Below are 25,640 nucleotides of genomic sequence, written 5' to 3'. Positions count from 1 at the left end.
TATTTGTGTCAAAATGAAAATGCAATAAGGACAGATCTGGTTCTTGACTTCGTGAAGTCCTTATTTATTTAAAACAAGGTAAAAGACATTAAGACTACATATATGAAATTCTCTTAAAATTACAAATAATGAAATAATGAATTTCACCTGCATTTAATCTTGATTGCCATTTTAATATCCATAACTTGAGCTCACAAGAAAAGAGTCACAGATATGGAAAGAAACAATTCTCCACACAGAAATCCTTCCCCATAAAGAATAGTGGACTTTGTACTGGTTATTTCCATTTGGAAGAAAGGTCTTTGGCTAATGATGATAAATTCCATGAAAATATCCACTCACTGCTCTCTAGGGGTAAAAACAGCAAATAAAATGTAATTAATTTCTTTAAAAGCATTAACAATGGAAAAAGTAGGAAGTATAAAAGCAGAAATAGAGAAAAAAAGCAAATGTCCAATTCATGCTCTCTTATGTCCGAAAGGACTCAGTAGAATTAGGAAATGATGAGAAGTTGATAACAAGGGTGATCAAATATAAGGAAAGCTTCCATAAATGTCAAAGAGTGGATAATGGGTGAGATGGACCTTCAGTTTGAGCCCAGAGCAGCTGTTCTCATTTACCTGAGATTACCAACCCTAGGGAAATGAAGTAATTGTTAGCCAAAACACTGTTATTGCCAAGTGGACCAGCCATAAGAGGCAGCTGGGATACAGGCTACAAAGCAGTGGGTTAGACATCTGAAGTGTTGTGTCCTGGTAGGAAATTATTTCTAGTGGCCTATCCTCTTCTTATTCCCAGTGTATGATCTTTATCTCTCCAATTCTGACATCTGTTCCCATCACCATTCTTTTTTTTTCTTTTCATAAATTTCTGCATCCTTTTCCATCTTTGCATTCCTTTTGATCTCTCATTCTTCCTATAAGACCCCACACTTAGGCTTTTGCCCTTGTTCTTCACTCTTTTTTTTCTATACGTGTTCTTCACTTTTTGTTTTCACTATTCTCCTCCAGGGGACTTGGATGCTTGAAGAGAGAATACAAGAGTGACAGGAGAGGCAGGCATACTAGTCTGCCCTATGGTATCCTTTAAAACTTCTTTAGTACTGTATCCACATTCCTTGGCAACCAGAAAATTGCAGGGAAGTCTTCCCATAATATTAGAGTGGGAGTGTAGACATTTGTTAATGAGGGTGGCATGTGCCCAGTCCTGCTTACAGAGAAGAGCTCTGTAAAGGACACTGGAAGCTCAATTCAAAGTGCACCTGTGGAAGAACTGCTGCAGAACAATGAGCAGCAGCAAGTGGTTTTGCAAGCTGAAGTTAGCAGGACACTGTTGCAAATACCCAGCAGATTACAGCTGGTGAATGCTAAAGGATACAAAAGACCTGTCCAAAAACTGGCTTGATGGCACCAATTAAAAAGAATCTCAGAGATGTGTCAAGGACTTGACAATTGGCACCATATCCTGTGCTTTGCATCCAAGTGATTCTGGGCACACACATCTTGATGTTTTACGGTGTGTGGGTATGAAGGTGAATGAATGAAATCAATAGTAGGATGAGGGAATACTCTCTGGGGTCAGGCAGACAGGTTCTTAAGCTGAAAATCCTTTGGTTTATATTCTGCCTTTGAACTTTGACTGATCTCAGAGGGAGCTTTGCACGCTCCAGTCTGCAGACTGTTCAGCAGATCTGCACCACGTTCCCTGGGACAGGCACTGGAACTTTGCCCAGCTGCTGTCAACATACTGAGCTCTGCAACATTCAGTCATGGTTTACTCATATCTCTGGCCCTGCAGATAATTTCTGGGTTTCTTCAAAGTGTTTAAAGCTGGCATACAAAGAACATTTGATTTATTGAAGAGCTTCTTTACCAGATGAAGGGCCATTTTCAAACAGCCAACACAAAACTGACCTACACAGATCCTGTCACAAAAGTGACAGTCTTTGCAAGAAGAGATGCTTTGCAAGAAGGAGATGCCCAGAGATCTGAGGAAAAGACCAGAGAACACCATGGTAATTTTTTTCTGGATGGATTACCTTGGAGACAGCACTTCAAACTAGAATAAGGAGAACTTGATAAAAGGAAAAGCAGCCACAAACCAGTTTGTGATGGGCTCAGTATAACCTTTCCAACAAAACGTGTTTTATCATTACAGGAAAATAAAGGCAAAAAGAGAGCACAAAGACAGTGATAAACCTCAACTTTAGGTCTATTAAGTTAATTTCTAAGTCTCTGAGAAAATCCCTAAAGAGAGGATGCTGGAGACACAGAACAAGAATGGATGTGGAAAGAGACACCCTAAGAAAAATTGCTGAACACAGCTGAAGTGTAATTTAAGTGAAGTTGGCAGAAAGGACTCAGAGAGCACCAGGGCACTGCAGAGAGTCGAGCATGGGCCCTGGACAGGAAGGCAGAAAAGAGCCAAAGAAGAGGAAGAGTCAATCAAATCAAAGAGTTCACAACCTATGGATTTAAAGCAAGGATTGCAAGATCTCAGAGGCAGAAGGGTTTGATGAAGTTCATGACTGCAGAAATTACATATAAATCAGTGAGGGGAGGGAAAAAGACATACCAACACATGCCCTCCTGCTTCATTAACCTGTTCTTGAACCTCCCTACCCAAACTTCCTATCTTCGAATCTCTTTCATCTTAGGCTAGCTTCTTTCCCTGGTCCCTTCTTAACACTTGCCTGAATCTAAACTCCTTCCCAAAAGAGCCGACTGTGACTGTGGCAAATTATGTGAAAATTGTTTTCTTGGTGTACCCGTAACAGGCAAGGAATTAATACAGGAAGAACAGCAGCTAAAGGAATTGTTTTCAAATACAAAATTTAATTCTCAGCTTGTAAACAAACAAGAGGTATAGACAGCTGCTTACCATTATCTTCAAGAAAAAGTCATCCCAGTTCTGATATGGTACAGCTGTGAGAATTTGGAGCAGAGTAGTTCAAAAAGAAGAGAGTGAGAAAGTGCTCACTGGGGGCTCCCCACCTTTGCTTGAGGGCTGCACTCAGCTCCAGTCCTGTGCCCTGCTGGTCCGGACCCTGACCCACAGACTTAATTTCTTGTTTGACCTCAGACCTACCTTGTCTTAATGAACTTGCCCTTGTCATGATGGATTTGCCTGGCAATGGCTGCAGAGCTGCCTGATCCAGGTTATTGTCACCAGCCCTGCCACATTCCTTAAAGGAGCTCCTTTGTTGATGAGGCTGGTGCTGAGGCCTTGCTGTCACACTTGGCTCACCTCCCTTTGAGGAGAAGCCCATTCTTTCTGACAGATGGGTCCCCAGGTGTTTTGGAAATTCTATCTCAGAAAACAATACTACAGAGTATTGAAATCCCAACCTTTCAACAGAAATCGATGGTGACTTTGTACCTTGTATCACAAAATCTCTTCTAAGTCATGATTTACCATAGTTTTATTGATTTTCTGCACAAATCAGGAGACATTCCTGAACAAACTTGTCATTCAGCAGAATGCCTTATCTGGAATACACATGAGTGGTCATGTCCCTTTGTAAATGTGATAGCAGTCTTATTGAACTAATTGTCATTTGAGTGTAATTACAACGTACAAGTTTTCTTTCAGGAACGCTGCACTTGCCACTTGCCTTGCTTTTCCTTGAAGTTTCCTTCAAGATCATTTTCAGCACAATAATTTGAATACACACGCTCCTTTAGGATATAAATACCCTATTTTATTAAGACTTCACATCCTTTAGAGATGCAGAACTGGCATCTTGGATTTAAAGACAGGGGCTGAGGAGGCTCAGGCGTCTGTTACCAGCCCGTTTCATGGCTGATGTTTAAAGCTCAGTCTCCAGATCCAGGGCCACTCCGACAGCGTTACTAGAGCAGCACTGGAGATCACAGCAGGGCTCGACACGTGAATACCAACCAGGATTTCTGGCCGGCTCTCCTGATGAGCGCTGGCAGCAGCGCAGCGCTGGCAGCGTGGCAGCCTGTGACAAATTGCCGATGGGAGACCAGGCCCCCCTGCGCCCGCTGTGCTCTCACAAACAGTACATTCACATGTTCCAAAGAGCCCCTCTGAAACAGCAACATTATGGCCAAGTGTCTCAGAGTGCCCTAATCTTGTAGTGATTGACCTTGGCCCCCCTCCATGAACTCAAATTTCAGAAAGAGCAGTCACTTTGGCAATCCAGCTCCGACCATCTGTTACACATTGCTGTTACCTCTTTCCCCATCTGACTGTGCTGAATCCATGCTAAAGCAGCTAGGAAGGTGAGTTATTTTGCTTTGCTGGCCTGCTGCATTGCCGTAAGTAGCTGGACATCAGCAGAGGTCTTACCCAAGCCATTGAACAGACACTGGGCTTAAAAACATCCTGGCTGTAACTCTTTTCTAACCACACGTAACTGCTTTGTAGCTGTGCAAGTAGACCCGCAGCTGATTATGGGTGTTTCCCCTCTATGTTGCCATGCATTTTTACATCTTAGTAGCAAATTTTGCTGTTTTGTGAAACTGATTTTTTTACCAAATCTTTAAATAACATCTTTTACCTTCTTCAGCTCACTAGTACTTCATTGTCAGCACCCACTTGGTGTCCCTTGAGTCCCAAACTACTTCTAAATCCATTCTGAATGAGAATTCCCCTCCTTCCCTCCCTCCATTTCACCAGACTGTGCAATGCTAAAAAATACTTAGATATTAAAATGGGTGCAGGCAATTTACCACACTTCCTTTGTGGCCCCTACTTTGAGCTGAAAATGTGAGGAACTGCAAAGTACTCACTGAAACTGCAATTTAGAACATCAAAATTATATTAATTCGCCAGATCTTTAGCTGGTGGGTGATCTTTGGTATTCTCACTATCTCTGATGCAGAACAGGCTGATAAAACCTTCTGTAGGCAAACTCAAGATGGAGGCTAAAAAAGCCATTTTCTGGCTGCCTAAAGGTTTGCTCTCCCCAATATTCTCTTTTCATTATGAAACACGGAAACAAGAAGTGGCTATTCAGAGGCCAGAGGCAGCAACCACTGCAGTGAATTTTGATAATGATACTTTTAGGATAAGAATCAGAATAACAAGTACTGAGTTATTTACATAGCTGAAAGGTTGTGAAACAGCTTCTAGCGACCCAAACAAAAATAACGAGCTTCCCCCAGATCTAGTCATGAATAATAGTCATGACACCATAAGGCCAATTTGACAAGTCAGAAGATCATAGGATTGAAGTTTCATTTTAAATGATGATTTATAACACTCACTGGAAAATTCTGAACTAGCATCTGCATGAAGTATGTGTGAGTCCAGAAAGTGAATCTGTTTCTGGCAGTGTTCGAGCTCTGACAGTAGTTTCATAATTTTTTGTCATAAAAATTTAAAATGAATGATCCAATTCCTAAGCCTTTATTCCAGAGTAAGAGGCTACAGAACCTAGCAGAAAATAGCACACCAGTTACCACATCACGTTTTCTGTGTCATGTCAATGTCTAGAAACTGGATGTTAAGAAATGAAGGATAGTAATATCACTATGCTTGATAAAATCATGCAACTTAAAATACACTGATTATGAGGGGTTAGACTCTTGTGACAGTAAAATCCCTGAAATGAAACCCTTATTCAAGATCTCTCTCAATGAAATAGCCCTGTAGGACTCTTGATCTAGACAGTAACAATAGCCACACCATTTGTTATTATTTCCACAATATTTAATTTGTGTCATATATTTGCAATTGAAAAACAATAATATATACTAATATAAACTAGTTATTTAAATATTATTTAACAGTTCATATACCATTTACTTCATAAAAAAAACGCCCATACAATATTGTGGCTGAAAGATGCTGTATGTTAGTATGTTATGCTGCTCTTGTAGAGGCTGTTGCCCATCAAGGGGCCTTCTGATTTTCCTCTCCAGGACCCATTCACCTTGCAATGCAATACACCTGGAGATTCAACGGCAGACAAGAGCCAAGAGCAAGAAACCTCATTCCTGTTCTCAGATGTGAAGAGAGACAGGTGGGCAGAGAGAGACCTGCTCACTACCTGTGCCACAGCTCCCCCCGTGCAGCAGTCACAGACCTGGTGGTGCCCTGTTGCCCCAAAACCTGGAAACCAAACTCGGAGTTGTAGAGGCATTAAAAAAAAAAGTAAGTCACCAAATTTCTCACCAGTGTTCCCTGGAGGGATGTGGCCCCTACACCCAATACTGATGACAGAAGCTGGAGCCCCCAAAGCTTTCCAGTCCCCACCACAGTTCAAGGCAGAAAGGAAGGTTTGGCTGTGGTCCCACCCTTGCAGTGTCTGTCACACACAGAGATTGGCTGCAAGCAACCTGCACGTCTTTCCCACCTGTGTCATGGATTTTTTTTAACCCCTGTTCTACAAATTTTGATGATCCTACTCCCTAGATTCTTCCGGAGACAATCAATCTCATCCTCAGAGCTCTAGGAGACCTCCTGGGTGAGTTCATACAAGCAAACTGAGTGCTCCTGCAACACGTGCCCTCACTGCCTTGACTATGGCTTATTTCAAAGCTGCACCCATTTCCAGGGATTGCTGTACCACAGTACTCAGAGAAAACATCCCCAAGAGCCAATCTTTTTTCTTGGCAATTGTTAGATGGTGACAAAGAAGAAGAAAAGCCCTTTGCATACCTGCCATCATCAAGGCTTTCACACATTCCGTTCGGCCCTGCATCGCAGATTTCATCAGCGCCGTGAAGCCAAACGCATTCCTCTTCTCAATATCAAGCCCAGGAAAATAGTTCAACAGATAGTTTGTAATGGTTATGTGCCCTTTAAAGAAACAAAAAAGCAGAGAAAATGTCACACACAATGCCAGTGCTGTCTCAAGGATAAGCCAGAAATTTACTCCTGCAGGTCTGATAACCGGAAAATGCAGATAATTAATAAGATCTCTTTTTCTTGTGTCCTCTTCCACTCATTGCCTTAAGTTTAAGTGGCCTTGACTTGTGACCAGAATATTGGGATAGGAGGTGGAAAATCTGGGTTCCCACCTTCTCTTGAATTGCTCACCTTTCTGAAAAGTCAGTTTAAGGTAAGAAAATAATTGAAGACCAGAAATGGTGACTCTGAGGTTGCAAGGGGCCCCGGTTTCTTGACCCAGTGAGTAGCATTTCAGGGAGAATCCCTACAGCTTATGGAAGGAAGGCCCCTCACCAGGAGCAACTGATTGCAAAGGTTCAGCTTTCTCCCTCCCCTGGTAAATTTGAGCCTTAAAATCATGGTTCTTCATTAAAATTGATGACTGCACATACTTGTTCCAGACAATAATGCCATCAAATCATGCCAGGCCTGGTAAAAGAGAAAGGAATATTTTGTGTAGGATCCCACATTTTGTTTTTTTCCATCTGACAGTGTAAAGCCACTTGCCTACTCTCCCGCAGTTGGAAAATGGGATTGATGTTCAGTTTTGGTAGTAAAATAAATTATTTGAGTTCTGTTTCTAAAAGCAACTGTTGTTGCCATTCGTGTGGCTTGTATGCCAGGATAACTGGTGTCTACAAGGCTATACTGAGGAGCTGAACACATCTCTGGCTAAATGGTTGGAAGACCAATTAAGACATCAAATCTTTATAATTGGACTATCAGATGAATAGCTAGTGCCATTACGACTCATTCAAAACAGTTTTCCCTTCACTTGTCAATCATTTTATGATGCTTTGATGCTCTATAAAATAATGCCGTCTGTCAGGCAGCTGCAACAATCACAATTTAATTAGTAGGAGCTGTAAAAATATTCCCTCATCTCGCTTTGCAGACCAGATGACTATTCTGTAATGCATGCCATTCAAATTCATCTAGAAATGTTACTGAAGCAGATTATAATTCATACAGGACAATTTTAAAAGTCTGTGGCGTCACATCTGGTGTGGATTTCATCAGCAGCCACTTTGTATCAACACAGACCTCCATTCGCTTTGAAAAGCAAGTTAAGAAAGTCTTTACCAATTAATTTGTGTTGCAGGTGTTACTCTTTCCTATAATTTTTTGACTTTGTTACCTTTCTGCATAACTGGAGACTCTCATGAAACCTAAGCAGATGTAGAGATAATGAAGATCAGATGAGCAACTCCAGAGCCAGAGAAAACCAAATAAAAAGCTCCCTGTACCGTGTGCAGTCTGATGAGAATGATATATAAAGATTCAGCAAACCACAACAAGCTGAACAGAGTGAAAGTGAACTGGGTTCAAGGCAGGATCAAGTGACCTGGTCCTGCTTACTCAATACAGAGGTTTCAGCTTTACTGATTCTATGGCATGAAATCAAATCCTAGCAAGTAATCAGTTGCTACTGGGAGAATCTTTGTACCCAAATTATTTTTCAGGACGTGCTCTGATTCAGTGATGTAGGACATGTGTCTTCATGAAGGTTTTGGAACAGTTGAAATCCTGCTTTTTGACCACAGGAACAAGAAACAGACCGAAACAAGTAGAAATAGTAAGTTGGAAGATTTTTCAGCAGTTATTACATCACGAAAGATGTTCTTCCCTTTGCCAAAAGTGTAATTACAATAAGAGAAGTTTTACAAATCTGGGGTGATCCTAAGAATTAATCCTGAAAGACCTTGCTTAACCAAAACTGTTCAGGGGAGTAGAAATGGCCTCAAACGAGACAGAAAAAAATACCAACAGTAAAATGAGAAAGAAAATTAAGAAGTTTGTGATTCCCAGAAATTTTGTGTCTCAGGGATTCCTGAAAACCACTTCACTTTTAATCTGGAGTATCTTCTGTGCTCTGAGGTTTGCTTCAGATTTCTGGCTCCAATAGACACCAAATTCAAAGCAAAACTCAGAGCTGCCAAGTTTTAGTCCAAACCCTGTCATACACTTTTGATTTAATGCTGTGAAGTTTGATTTGGTTCTCCTGTGTCTGTGTGAACAAGCAATCTGTACCTAAATTGTAAACTGTGTGAACCTCCTGTGATGTAAAGTCTGCTGTGAATAGTATGCAGCTCTAAAATAAATGACCCTGGTCTCAGCCTGTTTGGTGATACTGAATTCAAAGCAGGCTCTTGCTGTTTGTAAGCCAGATCTACTTCCTACCAGAACTGGCATGCTAAGGGTTCACTTCTTCTCCCTGCGAGCCATATTTAGAGATCAGCACAGATGTCTGTAATAGCTTAATTCACTTAATTGCTGCCACAAAGGAGAGGCCTATAATGACAATATTACCTAATAGTCTGAGTAACACAGGCAGAAGGATAAGCTGCATAGTAAGGAAGACCATTTGTCAAATAATATTTCACTGCTGAATTGTACCTGCAAAACGCTTGTGTTTGGCCTATGGGTAGGGAATGCTTTCTCCCAGATGGATGGAACCAAGGACACCCAGAAGACTTTATCCTCTGGGTGTTTTAGGTGTTTGTGTTCTCATGTCTTTCTTAATAAACAGAAACTGGGATAACTTTCAATTTTGTGTTTCCAGTTCTATAGCCTTGCCCCAAACTGGTGGCTGTAACATAAAACATCTATACTTTTTAAGCAAATACAACTCCCTCTGAACACCAGTGCATGCCATTTACTATATACTGATCTAGCTATGATCTAGCAGCAGAACTGAGAAAAAAAAAAGTAATTTTCCTTATTTTCCTTTTTTCTAAAAAACTAAATCACTTTCCTTCCTCCCTTTCTTTCCTCTTGTTATTTCAACTGCTTGCTTGTATCAATCTCCCCTTTTTTTTGCATTGTCCTTGTAATGATGTTAAATGATTTTGCTTCTGCTTCAATAGCATCACCACCCATTTCTGGGCACCACCTGCTGCAGACCCAATGTACTTAGAGTTCTGGAAGGCAAGCTCTCTTCCAAAAGGGACATAAGAAATAGGAAATATTGAGAAAGCAGGTGAACATACCAGTTTTCAAATGTGAAATTTACACACAAAGCAGAAGATTTCGTGGTTACTTTTCTATACTAATAAGCTTATATACTAATATAAGTTTATATACTACTATATGTCTATACTAATTAGATGGTACTGCTTTTCACTGATCCTTCCAACCTGTCTTTCTCTGGCCAGTCTATGCAGAAAACTTCAGCCCTGGATACTTTTATTGGAGGATGAGAATCTCAAATTATCAAAAGCAATATGAGGAACTGAATTCATTCATCTTCTGAGCCTCTACGTGCTCTTTAATTTAATCCTATTCAATTCAAGCTGATGCTCGTATTTGGTCATCATGTCTGGGCAGTCATGGAATGGCACAGGCAAGTGTGGATTTTAAACTCCTCAGCACAAGTTAAGAGACCTCTCTGTCATCACTTTTGGTATCTACATCTCATAACACAGATGCAGGCTCTGAAACTCAAGGAACAATTCCTCAGGACCACACCTTTTTTCCCATCCGGCTCCTCTTTGGGGTCTGGCCATCCATGATGGCTCACATGGCAGTGGATCATAACAAAAATGGCAGCACTTTCTGAAACCTCCAAATACCACCTTACAAATACCTGAAATAATGTGGATTTGCTATTAGGCTTTCCACAGGAAAACTCATAGTTTTGGTATAACTAACAGTGATCTCAGAAAAATTTATTTTGGAAAAATGTGATTACTTTCACAGCCTAAAATTAACCCCTCCCCCAACAAATAAATTCTCCACTAAAGGCAAGCTTGCATGAGCTTTGCTTTCAGATCTTTATAATCCACTGCTCAGTGTTACTACTTAACATCCAGCAATAATTAAGCAGTATCTATTGCACTGTAACTCCTCTGGTTGCAACGTTAGCCTCACAGTAATCTCTATTAACACTGCAGAAGTATCTTGTTGTAATTAATTAAATAACTGGTGTAAACACTGTCGCTCAGAATTAGCACAGGCAGGGGAAAACATCCAAGTTGTTGGAGGTTTGTATAAGCTTCTGTTGACTACAGTTTTTTCCAGTTGCTTTTGGGATCAATAGCAAGTACTGACAGAGAGTGTCAAATCAATGTCAGCCCGCTGAATTAATTCTGAGCTCATTATCATGAGTTATAAAGGTCAAGAAGGAGGCAGTGTTAAACCTTTTTTAGTCCAAATTTATATTAGGGCAGATAAATAAAAGTGGACTAGTGTTTTGGAGACTTTTCCACCTTCTTTGGAAAGCTACTGTACTCATGACTTGGCTATATATATTGCAGACCCATCTTGCAGGAACTTTAGCAGAGTTCACTTTTTGATACAACTCAAAGCAAGGTTAGGTACTACCTGGAAATGTCCAGTGGAGCTATTACTAAATTGACATGAAAATCGAACTGCTCCAATCTTTAGAAGTGGCTTGTACTGTCCATTGATATCCCCTGATGGAAATTTGTTCCCTTCAGGCAGCCAGTGTCTGGGAGTGAGGACTATGTCCCACAAACTCCCACAAACATCCCAGACTCTTCACCAATCAGCAGACATGATAAAGACCAGCTATGCAGCCTTTGCAGAGTGCACTTGAAGGATGCAGAGGAAACCAAAGATGCAGAGCTAGGCAGCCTCTGGAACAGCTTTATACTACAAAGTGATGGCATCCTTCCTTTGAGAAAATTTTCCTGATTTGCATGCTTTAGCACTTTGTTAACACTTGTTAGAGAAAACTAAAGCTTCCCTTAAAGATTAAAGCACAGCCCTTCAGTTTTAACAGAAATAATCAAAGGATTGTTTTCTATCTGAACACTGGAAACAAGGAACCCTCCTGGGAGTTTCCCTTACATCTACACGATCTGTTACGCTTGTTCACTGAATATTACCATGCTGGGTGGGATAAAAGAAAACCTTGTGCTAAATCCTGCTCTCACTCCAGCCTGCATCAGGATTTTAACATGGTTGATGTGGATATCAGCTCTTACAAAAGGATCATTGGCAAATACTAAATCCTGCTGAGGTTTTGTTTGCTTTTTAACTATGGAGTGGATGAAGACTGCTTTAGCAGCTAAGGTACTTCTTAATGATGATATGTTTCCTACGGTTATCAATTACTGGAGACCCCCTGGAGTAGGTGCAGCAAGTATGGGAGAAAAGCACTAATGCAGCACATTAGACATCCACAGTGTTCAATTGTTGCTTGCCAGAGCAAAGTTTGGAAAATCAGCTGACAGGAACAAAGCACTATAATACTGCACACTTGGGATGAGATTTTCTTTATTTTTAAGTTAAAATAATTAATGGTATCTACTAAGAATGTATAGCTTTTGCAGCCTTGATCTACTGGATAAATACTACTGTAGATTAATTAGATCAAAGAAAATCATGACAAACCTTACACAGAATAATTTCTTTCAGGGATTTGAAAAAAAATCCTAAAAAAAAAGTAGCCTAAACACACACTCCTCCCAATACCCTGCATGTAAGGGGTCATACAGAGAGCCTTACCTGCCTGTGCAGCTGTAATTAGAGCCGTGTTCCCTTCATTGTCCTGCCAGTTCACGTCAAGGTGAGGGCATTGTGCTAAGGCTATTACAATATCCACATAACCTTGGTAACAGGCAACGATAAGACCATTCTGTAAGTAAAGTATAAAATGAGAGTTAGATTTGCCAGACTGAGAAAAGTTCCCTGCAGAAGCTTACTAGACAGCTTTTTAAACTTTTTTTTTTCCAGACTGAAGAACTGAAAAGGTACCAGCCCAACTAGTGATCAGCTCCAGGCACAATGTTCAGATCCAAAACACTTCTTTTTATCTCTGCCCTTTGGCAAGTAATGTTTGATGCTCCTCAGAAATACCTAAGAGAGTAGGTATTACATTATGCTACATGCAAAGTAACTGTTTATAAATGGCTTATGCTTATATGGCTATATACTCAATACCCAAATGAGAATAAATCTGATTTTATTATATAATAAAATGAACCCAGCAGGTAAGATGAACTGGACCTGCTCTGAATATTAATTCCCTGAAAAACGACTACTTGTTTCATGAAGGGGAAGTGGTAGGCAGGAGTTGTGCTCATACTGCCTGTTGCTATCTTTAAATAATTCAAATTCATTAGAACCATGCCTCCTTTTTTTATAATCATAAATAAAATTAAATTGCTTTTAGAGGTCCTGTTTAATGTGCTTTATGACAGCAGGAGGCCATAAAATTTCCAGGAGGAAGCCAAGCCAGGAGGTAAACCTTGTAACTACGCTTGGTACCCAGATAGCGTTTCACTCCACAGCAGCAAACTGACAGCTTCCCTAAAATACAGCGAAATACTGCTTGTCATTAATTAAATGGAAGCACAGTGGTTAATCCTGGCTGCTCCCTTGACCACTGGGATTAAAGCCATTATCTCCAGTCTTCAGGATTACTTGGGCAGCTCTCTTTCCTCTGCCTGGGGCTGGTGGGTGTGGAGGAGGGCGGGCGCAGATAAATCAGCGCTGCCCGCGCTCCCTCTCTGCCGCCAGGGCGTTTCTCAGAGTCCTGAGCTCGGCGTGAGCCCCTGGCTGCTGAAAGGATGGGGATGGCAGAGTCACAAATTTTAGACTGCCTGGTAACCCTGACTGCCCGAAATGCACTCACACTAAAGACTTGCAAGGACAACCTGGTTACGTAAACAGAATGGCCCACCCTGACTGCTCCGTCATTTTTTTTTTTCTCTTGCCTACACATTCTCCTTATTTCTTTTCCCCATGAACATCACTAAGACAGAGATGCTCACCAGATGACTACTGTGGCTTCTGATTTATTGTCATCTTAACTGGCTAGTTATTTATTCAGTGTCCTGTTTCACTGTCATTCTGGATAGTTTTGTTGGCTGAGGTGGCAAAAACCTTCATTGAGATACAGGAGTGATATCTCCCCTTTAGGCTGTCCACAGGCTAGATCGGTTATTTCTCAATTACATCTTTCAATAAAATAATTACTCTGCTTTCTTTTGTTCTCAATTCACTCTTGCCCTCAGCATGAAGCAACGCCTACCACTGCTTTATAAAGAGCATCTTCATTTCTTTGTGAAGAACCTGTAATACTTCAAAGCCTTCTATTGAAATTGTACAGAGGATTCTGCCATAAGTAATATATTTCCTTTTTTTTTTTTTTTTTTTTTTTTTTTACTAAACAGTTATACTTTCCTGGTGGGACGTGCATATTAATCCAAGTTTTACTGTAAAACCTTTTTGCTTTTAAGAAAAATGTGTCAATGCCCATTGTGAAGACTTGAGCATTACTTTGATTCTTCCATAATTTAATTTTTCACCCGATGATCAGGATATAGGTCTTTACAACTCCAAAAGCTGTTCAGATTTAAAACACCACACAGTCATTCAGTAAAATATCCATTACTTATGATAGCAGAAAATTAAGTTTACAATTGTTTGGAGACCAAAGCTTTTGACAATACGAAGAGAGATTCTATTGTTCACTGAAAAAAAAATGGCATTTTTGAAGTTAGTTTCAAAAAGGCTGTAAGAATAACTAAAAATAGCTATCATCCCTAATGAAAAAAAAAAAAAAAAAAACAACCCTGCTTTACCAATGTCTGGAGGATATTTTCACAGGACATTTTTGTGTTCTAAAAATAGTTACCAGATGCTTAAATAAGCTCTTTTATTTGTTCTCTTTGTAAAAGAGCAAAGTTAAAATATTGTAGAAATATAGTAAAATATTCTAAAAAAATTAATAACAAACAATAGTTTGGGGTTACTTTTTTGTAGGTTTTTTGTTGTTTTTGTTTTGGGGGTTTGGTTTGGTTTTGTTTGTTTGTTTGGTTTGGGTTTTTTTGCAAGAGGTTTTGGCATTGCAGTATTGAGGGATTTTGTCCTACTTTTAGTGGGTACCTCCATCAGATAGGAACTAATGCATCTAACACTGGCTTTCTGATTTCAGCAGATACGAGACTCAAATTATCTTCAAATCAATCAAACTCACTCACCATTCTAAATTTAAAAACCAGAAGGATTACTTAGCTGTCAACATTTTCTGAAGTTGATTTTCCAAAGATGCTATCAAAGACTGCTTGCTTAAGGATAAAGAAAGGCAACAGAGAGCAGGAGCTTTCTGAGGGATTACATGATGCAGTAGCATGGAAAATCATCCTTGAAGAACAGTTTTACGAATCTGAACTGGGCCAGATAAGAGTGTGAGAGCCCAATATTCGGTGGGGTGTATGCCCAGCAGTCCCCGGTTGAGAAGCAAAAAAAGCAATGGCATGAGGACATAAAAAGAAGTCCTTTCTGTAAAGGTGATGTGGTTTTTTCCACCCCTTGCAGGTCTGTGGGGAGGTGGGTGAGACAGACTGCTTGCTGAGGGACTGCTTTCCGTCGCATAACCCTTCCAAACCTTTCAGATACTGAAATGGGGTGCAGGAGGCTGCAGCTTTACTATGAAAGTTGAAAGAAATTTCTGGATTTGATGCTTATTTCCCAAATCCTCATGCAATGATTCAGTGACTAGTTGTGTTATCATGTTGGTTTTTTTGTTTCTAGTTTTGGGGGTTTTTTTGGTTGTGTTTTTTTTGTTTGTTTGTTTGTTTTGTTTTGTTTTGTTTTTTTTCCCTTTGCATCCATTTCTGACCCTGTATACATCCTGCCTGCTGAAAGCTAGTACAAACAGATCAGCCAGCATGTGCAATCAGTCAGCATCAAAGTGAGTTATTAGTCTGGAATCTTTAAGTTCATATACCAATAAATACACTCATATATTAAAAACTCCTTTAACAGTCTCAATTAATAAGTGATACAAAATCGCCTCCTGTAAATTGCCTTTTGAAGCAATCAATAAAGCAGTAGCCTGTATCACAGCAGTCTGCAGGAAAATACAACTGTTCACTTAATGTAGTTTCAAAATCTAAAAATAAATTGGTTTTAGTTAGAAAATACTGAACCTGAACAATCTGATTGCCCTGAGAAGAGAGGTGACATTAATATTCCACCAAAGGCATCCATTATTCTGCTCCTTATATAAAAAGTCAAAGTGCAATTATGAAATGGTCAGCGTACATGGAAAAAAATGTATTTTTTAAATTTAATCTTACCATTATTTTTTATCAGTAAGATCAATTCTCAGAAGTATTCACTACTCATGAAGGCTTTAGGAGAAAGGAAGATTGATAATTCTTAAAAGTATGTCCTCTGCCTAAAAGGACTTCTCTCCTTCAACAGCATCCCTTCTCTTCCCTTCAGTATGTCCTCAAACACCACTTATTTTAAATAGTAATAAAACTCAAACTATTCCCATTAATATATAGGAATAAACATCATTTATTAAACAGTGTAACTGTACATCTGTCACAGCATGCAAGCACAGTATCCCTGCTTTTCAAGGATACTCTTTATCTGACTTGCTCTCACCCGATCACTGGCCAGAATTGCTGCCCATCATTCTCCCAGACCAATGAAACAGATCCTCTGCGCAAAAGAGATGTAAAATATGAAACAAGGTTTGCAACAGATCCTATTTCATTTTTCAAATACCACACACCGACTCTGTGTGACAAACAAGGGAGTGTGAGTCATCCATCACACCAACTACATTAACATTTACTGTCATTTTTTCCACAGAAGGGGAGGTTGGAAGTCAGCTCAGTAATGGGTTTTTTCTCCAAATAGAAGCCACAATACTTCCAGGTGTTGAGGCCTCTATCTTTCCTCTGTGGAATATTTGGCATTTCACAGAGCTTTCCCACAGTTTTTCTGTAGTATATGATATATCTGATTTTTTGTGTAACCAGCACAGTTTTGAAAGATCCCCCTTTGTTTTGAAATGACAGCAAAATTAATAATGCTTAGAATATATGACAAAACAGTCTCAGATAAACTACTTGTTTTCCACATATTCTAAATAAAGTTTAACTACTTATTTTCTTCTCACAGTACACAAATTAACATAACAGGCATGGGACTACCTGAAGTTAATCAGAGGTTGCAATACTTTCCTCAAGCAGTGAATCTTCTGATTCTGTTTAATATGATAATTCTTCATGGGCCTTTGATTTCAAGCAACACTGGAATAGTGCTTCCACTATGAAAATAAACTCTGTTTTGCTCAGCTGTGTTGACTAAGGACATAATAACATGACTGATTAAGTGAGGTCATCGATATCTCAGGAGACAATTTTATAAATCAGATATTATGACAAAATTACTTATGTAAGGCTATTTGTACACTAGATCATTACAGATAATAGAGATCACAAGAAATACTCAAGGATCAATATTGAACTCAAGCTGAATAACAAGCAAATCACATACAGCATGCAATTAATTAGCTTTTTATATGTTCTCTTCAGGCAACTTGTTTTCCACCAAGATACTGAGAATGAAAACAGCTTATTATAGTTTTTTGCCAATCACCCTAGACAAAAATGAGTCTGGCAAAAGGCTAAATTGGTATTACCCATTGCTCTCCACAAGCATTGTGATAAACAACTGTCCAGTTTGCTTTGCGTGCATCTGTAAGTACTAATGACAATTCTGCAAGGTTAGTTTACTAGCAGTGATTAAAACCACATGTAATTGAATTAAATGAGATAATGGTTCATTGTAATCCATAATCACATGCAAGGACAACAATGAAAATTAAATCTAATTTAAAAACATGTTATGAAAAAATATCAAAAGTAGTGGAAATGAAAGAATAAAAAAATAAAGGAATAAAAAGTTGTGTTGAAACATTTTCTTGTTGATTCATTAAAATAATAATTCATATGTTTAATTTTTTTGTCTCATACAAAAATCACACTATAACAGAATTATATATATAACCATAATTCTTGTACAAAGCAAAAAAAAAAAATTAAAATCAGGTCAAGTATTCCAAAGTAAATCTCCCAAAATCATTTGAGGGTAATTATGATAATTCTGATCTCCACTAAAAGCTCTTCAATTGTGTGAAACTTCACCCCAACAGAGATTTTTAATTCATGTTGCATTAAAAAAAGAGCAAAATGTAGCACTGAGCACCATGATCTGCTATATACTAATTTTTGTATCATGCACAAAACCTTCCAGCATAAGAATGGCAGTCTGAGAAACTTTCAGAAGTGGCTTGAGCTTGCCTTATATTTGGTTTAGGTTGATTATTTCAACAGCAACAGAGACGAGGTAATTATTCAGGTCATGAGTCCCAGGAGAAGTGGTGTTTATGTGCTACAGAAATCCATCAAGCACATAAGCCCTAATATTATCTGCAGAAAATAATTTGGGCTGACCTTTTAAAGAAAGGGCTGCAACAGCTTAGTCACATGCACATTTGTATTGGGAAAGTGACAAAGAAAAACAACTGGAAATTTAAATAAATTTTGTCCAACTGTTGCTTGATCAAAACCCCACATCCCTGGAGGGGGCAAGGGAGGAGAGGCTAATTTTGCCAGGGAAAGTGATCAGAGAAGTACAAAAGGGCATCCAAGCAGGATGGAGCATCAGTGTGCAATACTCCCTGCCTGCTCTGCAGAGGAACAGAGTAGCCAAAAGTCCAATCCTGTATCCAAAATCAAGCTCAAATGGCACTGCCCCTGCCAGTGCCTCAATACTGAAGGCACAAAATTGCCACCTTTGCTTTGCAACATTATGAGCATTTACAGAACCATTTCCCAGTATGGACAGCACTCCACTACATAAAAACACAGTCTAATCTGTGGACACACAGATGATGACCCATCATTTTTCCACTCCAATTTTTGGGATATGTTCAGCTTCACTTATTTCATAAACACCTCTTCAGTCAGTCAGGTCACATGTCTTTAAGAAAAGGTATATGTATCATCTCTGCAGAAATCCTTACTTAATCTATTCTAATCCAAATCCCCATGATCACCTCTAAAAATAGTCCCAGGAAAGTTCATTTTACTATGCCTGCAAAAGCTTGCATTACACAACGAAGAGAACCTCTGCCACTTGTGTAATAAAGCAGACAACAGGAAAAGGTAATAAAAATAGTGAGGCTTTCCTTATTTACTAACATGTATGTCATCTGAATTGGTTTCAGCATCACTGGTGATATAAGCAGCTAGCAGAAACCTTGGAAGTAATTGCTAAGAACCATAAGAGACTTAAAAGGGAAATAAATACATGCTGTGTAGTCAGAGATATTCCAGTAGGAGGGATACATAAGAAATACGTGGCAATTCTGAAAGATGCTTATGAGATATTAACCCTTCTCTATTTTTTTTTAATAATATCAAGATACATAATAAAAGCAAACAATTCAGTAGGAAATCTAAACCCCATGAGCTGATGGGGACTTGAGGGTTGTGTACTGTTCTACAGGAGGCTGGAACATATGCCCAGTTCCTGCACTGCCCCACATGTCCCAAGTGCCAGCCATCTAGCAGTCTTTTGGAACAGCTTTCTTGACCAAAGTCTGGGGGAGAGGATAGCTGAAGAAATGATCTTCAGCCCATGGGAAGCCTGATGGGAGCAGAACTGGAGCATCACACCAAAAATAGTGGTCCTTTTTTGCTTCTCACTTCTGCAGGGAGTTCTCATTTTCCCATGAGGCAGAGTCCAGGTAAGACAACACCTGAGTGCTCAGGAGCCCTGTACCTCATCCTGCACCCCAGGGATGCTCCAGGAGCTGTGGAGAGTGATTCTCTCTCATACTTCTTTACCTGTTCCATCTGCCACCACCTCTCATCCTACACCTGCCACCTCTCACCCCCAATCACACTGTGTCCAAAGGTCTGGAGGGCTGATAAAGCACAAAAGACATTTTTGAACTGTACAACCTGACCAGCAGCTGGTGTGGCCAGCACCTCCTCTCCCTGTCAGCAGAGCAAAGGCTGCTTTGTTTCTGGCTGTATTCCATCCTCTTGACAATCATTTCCATGGCAGAAGTAGGCCAGAAGCAGAGGCACTCAGGATTACATGTAACAGTGGGAACACCCCTGCAGAAAAAATATGAGCCAAGGGATGCTGTGCTGACTGAGTGGCAAGAGGCCTGGGCTGCATTGCCAGCTGTTTTCCTCTGACTTATGCTGACACTTGATGAGACTTCTTGAAACAGCAGCAACTGGATCTATGTTATCACATGAAAAATCTTTTACTGCTCTTTCCTTTCTGAACCTCAGCTGGATCTGAATTTGTGAACAAGAGCCAGCAGCAGCCACAACTATCTTGGGAATATCTTAATCTTCAGATGCTTGTGTTAGGAAATTTAATGTGATTCCATTGACACATATTTAAAAAAAAAAAAAACAAACAAAAAAACTGCTCAAGTTGTTAGCAGATATACACATTCATGCTCAATATCAATTTTGTTAAAATACTATATTATTTTTCAGTGACAGCTGGTAAAGGATTAGGAATCTACTCATCAATCTGAAGTTTCAGCAGGAAGAAGAAGTTCCTTTGCTTGTCACAGCTGACTGACGTGTAACAAAGCAATATAAAGAAGTTTATAAGGAAAGAGAGGAGACTGGGATCATTTTCCCACTTAGTGATATTTGATGTATGCAATCACTCCAAAATAAAGCTTTGGAATGCATGCAAGATCTCTGGTCACAGCAGAACTAAACAAGGCATAATTTTAGAGAAGGACTAAGTAAGGAAACTTTAGGGAAATGCTGCTTAAAACAAACAACATATCCTTCAAATGAACTGACAGATCATCTAGTGGAGCTTACCAGCATTATACATAAGATAAAAGGAAGCTGTATCAGGATTCAATAACATGGCAAAACAGCCCAGAATTCCATTTTTGAGAAAGGGTTCTGTGTTCTGTTTATGAGGTGCCCAGCTGGACGGAACAAAAAGTAGTGTGGGAAAATGGTAGGGGAACACAAATTTTATCAGATTAAATTTCATATTTTCATTTTATTTAGACTGTCACATTGGGTACAACTAATAAATAGTGACAATCCCTGATAAATAATTTACTGATCCTAGCTTACCTGTTTGTACTGCACTTAAGTAATCAGTGTTAGGACTGTCAAATGTTACTACTAAGACTTCATAGTGTTGGTGATAGTAACACATGATCCATAGCAGCCAAATTTATATAAAGTCCTCTTTTTTATGCCTGAGCTAAACACAGGACATTCTGCTTTTTAAGAAAGCAAGATGTCTGGCTTCAGAAAAGAATGTAAATTATGTATGGTGGGGATGGTGGGGCACTGGCATAGGCTGCCCAGAGAAGCTCTGGGTGCCCCATCCCTGGCAGTGTTCAAGGCCGGGTTGGATGGTCCCTGAGCAACCTGGTCTAGTGGAAGGTGCCCCTGCCCACAGCAGAGGGGTTGGAACAAGATGATTTCTAACGCCTCTTTGAACCCAAACTACTCTGTGATTCTATGTACTGAACTTTAATGAGGGGATCCTGATATAAACCCTGAAGGCATTTCTACCACAAATCCCATGTCTTTACTTCAAGGTGCTTTGAACATTAGCTGCCCAAACCATTAACTCCAAGAGGCCTGGGGAGGCAATGTGACAGATTCCCAGCAGTATCAGGGTCCTGCTACAGCAAGCGGTGAGTGGATTTTAATTTCATTTCTCTTTCTTTCACTGGCTTGATATGCAATGTTTGCAAAGGCTTCCAGTGGCCGGAAACCATTTTGTGAACAAGGATAATGTGTTTCTGGGTGCTTAAACGAATGGTATGTTTTTGTGCTTTGCTTGGAACAGCTGTTTCCAGCTATCGATACATTCAAAGCAGAAAAGTGCTGACTGCTTCCTCCTGAGGACACCTGAGGCTGGGATCACGTGCTGCTTTGGCTATTTGCTGCACAAAACTGCAGTGCGTTTGGGCATCCCTGGACGAAAGAGTGTTTGTAATAAAGCTCAAACTATACCTTTTGTGGATATAATTATATGTAAAACATCTTAGGGAGTCTCTCAATTGCCAGGTTACTTCAAAATTCGATGTCAAAATTGTAGTCTTCCTGTGAATTCTATCACGAAAGCATTTTGTTTATTCTATTTTCAGAAAGACAAACCCCCTAAAAGGTAAACAAAGTGATAGTCAAAGCTGGATCACCTAACAGCATAACCAAACCAGGTGTGACCTGTATGCAGTGCACTTTCTCAGCATATAAGACCTCTGGGAATATCCAGAAACAGGTTTAGATGTGAACTCCATGTCCCGTGGCTGACAAACTGTACGGTTAACTTCTCTCCTTGTTTTTAAATATACACATACCTTCATACACACCTAGGATGAAAAGGTGCTTGCATAATTTAAAAAGCATTTTGTAGGGCATTCATAAGCCATGTGAAATGCATTTTGTGCACTGACATAACTGCCAAAGACAGCTCCCTTTGGCTTTAAAGCATATGATTCAAGTCCTCTCTGTGTTTAATAGATCATTTTCCTTTTTGTTATATTCTGTCAGATGCATGCAAGCTGTAGCTGAGATCTGTTGCAAGAAGCTTAATAGAGTGTTTGAATGCATAATTTGGTTTGTTTTTTTAGGAGACCTCTCCAAAAATAGTGACTCACAAAATCTTAGTAAAGATAAATTTCAGTTTGACACTGAGCAAAAGACGAATGTACAACCTTTTCCGCCCTCAGAATCTATCACTGTATCTAATCTGTCTCTTCCGTAAAGAACATTTTAAAGCCACCAGAACATTTTCACTGTGAAAGTCTCTGAAATGACCAGTGATGAGCTTGCAAGCACCCTCTTGTGGCAGTAAAGTACTGTAGTTTTGTCTAGGAAAGGCCTTCCTAAGAAATTTCACAAGTTTTCCTCCATTCATTTTGCTACTGTTCTTCTGAGCCTTTTGGTTGTGAAATGGCACCAGACCCAAAACTTGTAATGAAAGAGCCCAGGAACAGGTCTGTCTGTCAGTGGGGAGAAAAAACCCAAAAACTCAACCAACTAAAAAACCCAAAAGACAAACAAACAAAATCATTAAACCCAAAAGCTCTTCTTTCTCAGAAGGAAATCATCTTGATGAAGTAAAATACCCCTCAGGGTGAAATTTCTTCCTTTCAGAGGCCCTATTCTCACCAAGAAGAGCAACTGTACACCCTTCTTGTGACTCCAAGAAGGGGAACTGACCACACACTACACACAGTGCTGCATAATGAGGTGGAACTACATGAGCTTTAAACTCCCTTCCAGCCCAACCCATTGTATGACTCTAAGATTCTATAATACCACACACAATTTTGTCACCAGCCTATTTCCTCACCCTTTGTTCTAAAGAAGCTATAAGAGCGCTAGAGGCCCAGTCTCAGAGTGCCATTTCACAATGTGTTTCATAATGGCATTAGTGGATACTTAACTCCCTCATTGTGTCTTCTTCCCAACCAATCCCGTGCTCCACCTCTTGAACCTCATTGCTTCCTTTTCTCTAGCACTTCTAATAATAACCCTGCCTCTTGATCTTGGATCGTCTAATAATAAGCTTATTGATCCTGAAATTGACAAAAATGGCCCGGGAAAATGTGGTAAATTTTATTCCCCAGTGAGAAAAAGACAGGGAAAAGGACCAGCTCCCCTTGCACTGCAGAAGGGGACATGTGTCTCAGATGAGAGTATTAGTATTTCCCCTATAACATTTACCTTACATACCTCAGTCTAGATGTGCTACCACATAGCAAGAGTCAAAATCCTCTTTTCAAACAAGAGGAAAACATGGTAAACAACAACTTTGTTGTTCATGGGAATGCAAGGTAAATACCAATGTTCAGAAAGAAATGTAGGTTGAAATATTACTGGTAGATATGAAAGGCATTCTCCACCTGGACCAGGCATTACTATTTTACTTCTATCAAGCAAAGATCCCACTGATGTGATCTCATCATCTTGCCTCTTCAGTTTATCATCAGCTACTGCAAGTGACAACAGTTCTTTGGATGTCAAAGTGTCCAAGTTCTTGAAAGCCCTTGTCATTATGCTTTCCACAATGAAAGAGCTTCATTTATGTAGGTTATGCTTCTGGTTTTACTTAGACTAGTTTTCCACTCATTTATGCCCCTTCTTGTTCTTTCCCTAACTCTAATAAAGCAGAAGAATTTTTTTTTGGTGCATAAATATAAAAAAAAAAAAGTCTCCTGCTTTTTATTAGAAAACAAGTGTTTTTGAGAAATAGATGCATCTGTGGTGAATGGACGAGGCTGTTTTTCACTCAGAGATTTAAAGTGGATTTTTGTATGTGTGGATTAGTGTCAACTCTTGTGATCCTAAAAGGTTGCAATCCTGTAATCTACAGCTCTATGGAATGCAGCTGCTGTGGAATATTACAGATGACCATGCTGGAGGCAAAAAAAAAAAAGTATTTTATAGGTATTAGTCCTAGGATGAAACTTGAAGGAAAATACCACAGTTTCTGACTTCATAGGAAGTTTTTTGCTCTTTCTCACCTATGCAGGGCTTATTACTAGTGTTCCAAAAATTGCACTAAAAAGTGAGTCTCCATAAAAAGAAGAAAAAAAAAAAAAAAAAAAAAAGGGGGGAGAGAGAGAGAAAAGAGGCCGTGATAGTATGTTTTTTAACACAACCTTGAAAATTTCACAGTTTCTGAATCCTGGAGATTTTCAGTTCTGGGTGAAAGCACTACCTTCAAACAAAATATGCAATTTTTCAGTGATGCACTGTTCATGAGCACCATCAATTTTATTGTCATCGTTTTCATCTTTAATAGCTGTTAGAACCACTGGTGACTGTGATCACATTTTAAATTACAGCAGAGCACATGACCTGTGTTTCAGTAAGACCTCTATTTTTTATGTAAATGTGCTTTGGTCAAGGGCAAACGGGGTTGTGCTCTTGTGACTTACACCTACAACGTCGGCTCTGTAATATTCATGGCTGATTAGAGAGCAAGGACTGCTACTATAAAACCCATCAACCTACAATTCTGTCTATTTAAGTAATAAAGTTACTGATAGGCTGCACACAGTCACTGGAGAGGAAATCCAGCATGCCTCAGGCTTCTCATTAAGGAATGGTTTCTTCCTGAAGGTTTAGCATCACCCCGTGAAAAATACTTCTATTTTAAGAAAAGGCAGAATTACAGTCTTGAAAGATCTGAGACTAGCACTTGGCTAAACCAAGAACACTGCTGCTACTGGCTTGCAAGTCCTAGTGAAAACCCTCACATTAATTTAGTGCTGTATTTAAGGAGTAGGCTCATCCACCTTATTAGTCTGAAAGAAGCTCAGCCTTGCGTTTTTTGTTTGACAAAAACACACATTGTGACATAGAATCAATCTGTCCAGAGGGACATTTTTTCCTCTAGTAACTCACTGGATTTTTTATACTCAACTTTTTAAAAAGCATGAATAATGTGGTTAAAAAGCAACCTGGGGGTTTGTTGTTGTTGTTTTTTGTTTTTGTTTTTTTTTTTTTTTTCCTTAAGTGTGGATTCCCATTTTAAATTTCCCTTTTATTATTTCAGTTGGCTAGATAAGGGTTCACTGTAGCTGTAACAGCTATCAGGGTGTGAGCAGACAGTTCAAGAAAGGTAAAAATAGTATTTGGAATACCCAGGTGGTACACAGTAGCATCACCATCTTACCTGTCTCAGGTTAACTACAGTGTTACAACTTGAGTTTAATAAGCAAATCCAGCACACCCTGGTACTGCCTGCCCTTGCCTGGTGGCAAGAGCAGAGTGAGTCTTTCCTCTTCTGTAGAGCCTGTGACCACCCTGTTTATCTCAGCCAGGAGTCTAGCTCCATGCAATAAAAGGCAGGAAAGCATCTTCTGCCTCTGTGCTTGGATCTAAAAACCTACTCCTCTAATGAATGCACCCCATTCACCTTGGTAATAAGGAAACATAGGGAGCAACTGAACATTTGTGTACTACTGAATCTGA

General features: G+C 39.6%; 1 protein-coding gene and 1 long non-coding RNA gene across 2 annotated transcripts in view; one reads left to right on the top strand and one right to left on the bottom strand.

The window, feature by feature from the left end:
* ANKRD33B (ankyrin repeat domain 33B) overlaps window positions 1–25,640 on the bottom strand; it is a 44,542-nt gene that overhangs the window by 3,279 nt on the left and 15,623 nt on the right. The window contains exons 2-3 of the mRNA XM_066186157.1: window positions 12,334–12,463; window positions 6,631–6,771 (exon numbers count right to left, since the gene is read on the bottom strand). Of these exons, the coding sequence (XP_066042254.1) occupies window positions 6,631–6,771; window positions 12,334–12,463 (271 nt within the window). The remainder of the gene's footprint in view (window positions 1–6,630; window positions 6,772–12,333; window positions 12,464–25,640) is intronic.
* LOC136302557 (uncharacterized) lies at window positions 689–3,081 on the top strand. The gene is made up of 3 exons (XR_010724086.1): window positions 689–755; window positions 1,011–1,078; window positions 1,649–3,081. It is a non-coding gene; the product is annotated as an uncharacterized lncRNA (long non-coding RNA).

This window comes from Chamaea fasciata, unplaced genomic scaffold (assembly GCF_029207755.1).
Source record: "Chamaea fasciata isolate MVZ Bird 193981 ecotype frontalis unplaced genomic scaffold, bChaFas1.0.hap1 SCAF_1, whole genome shotgun sequence".
Taxonomy (NCBI): domain Eukaryota; kingdom Metazoa; phylum Chordata; class Aves; order Passeriformes; family Sylviidae; genus Chamaea; species Chamaea fasciata.
Note: the sequence above shows the minus strand (reverse complement) of the source record. Positions and strands in the feature narration are given on the sequence as shown.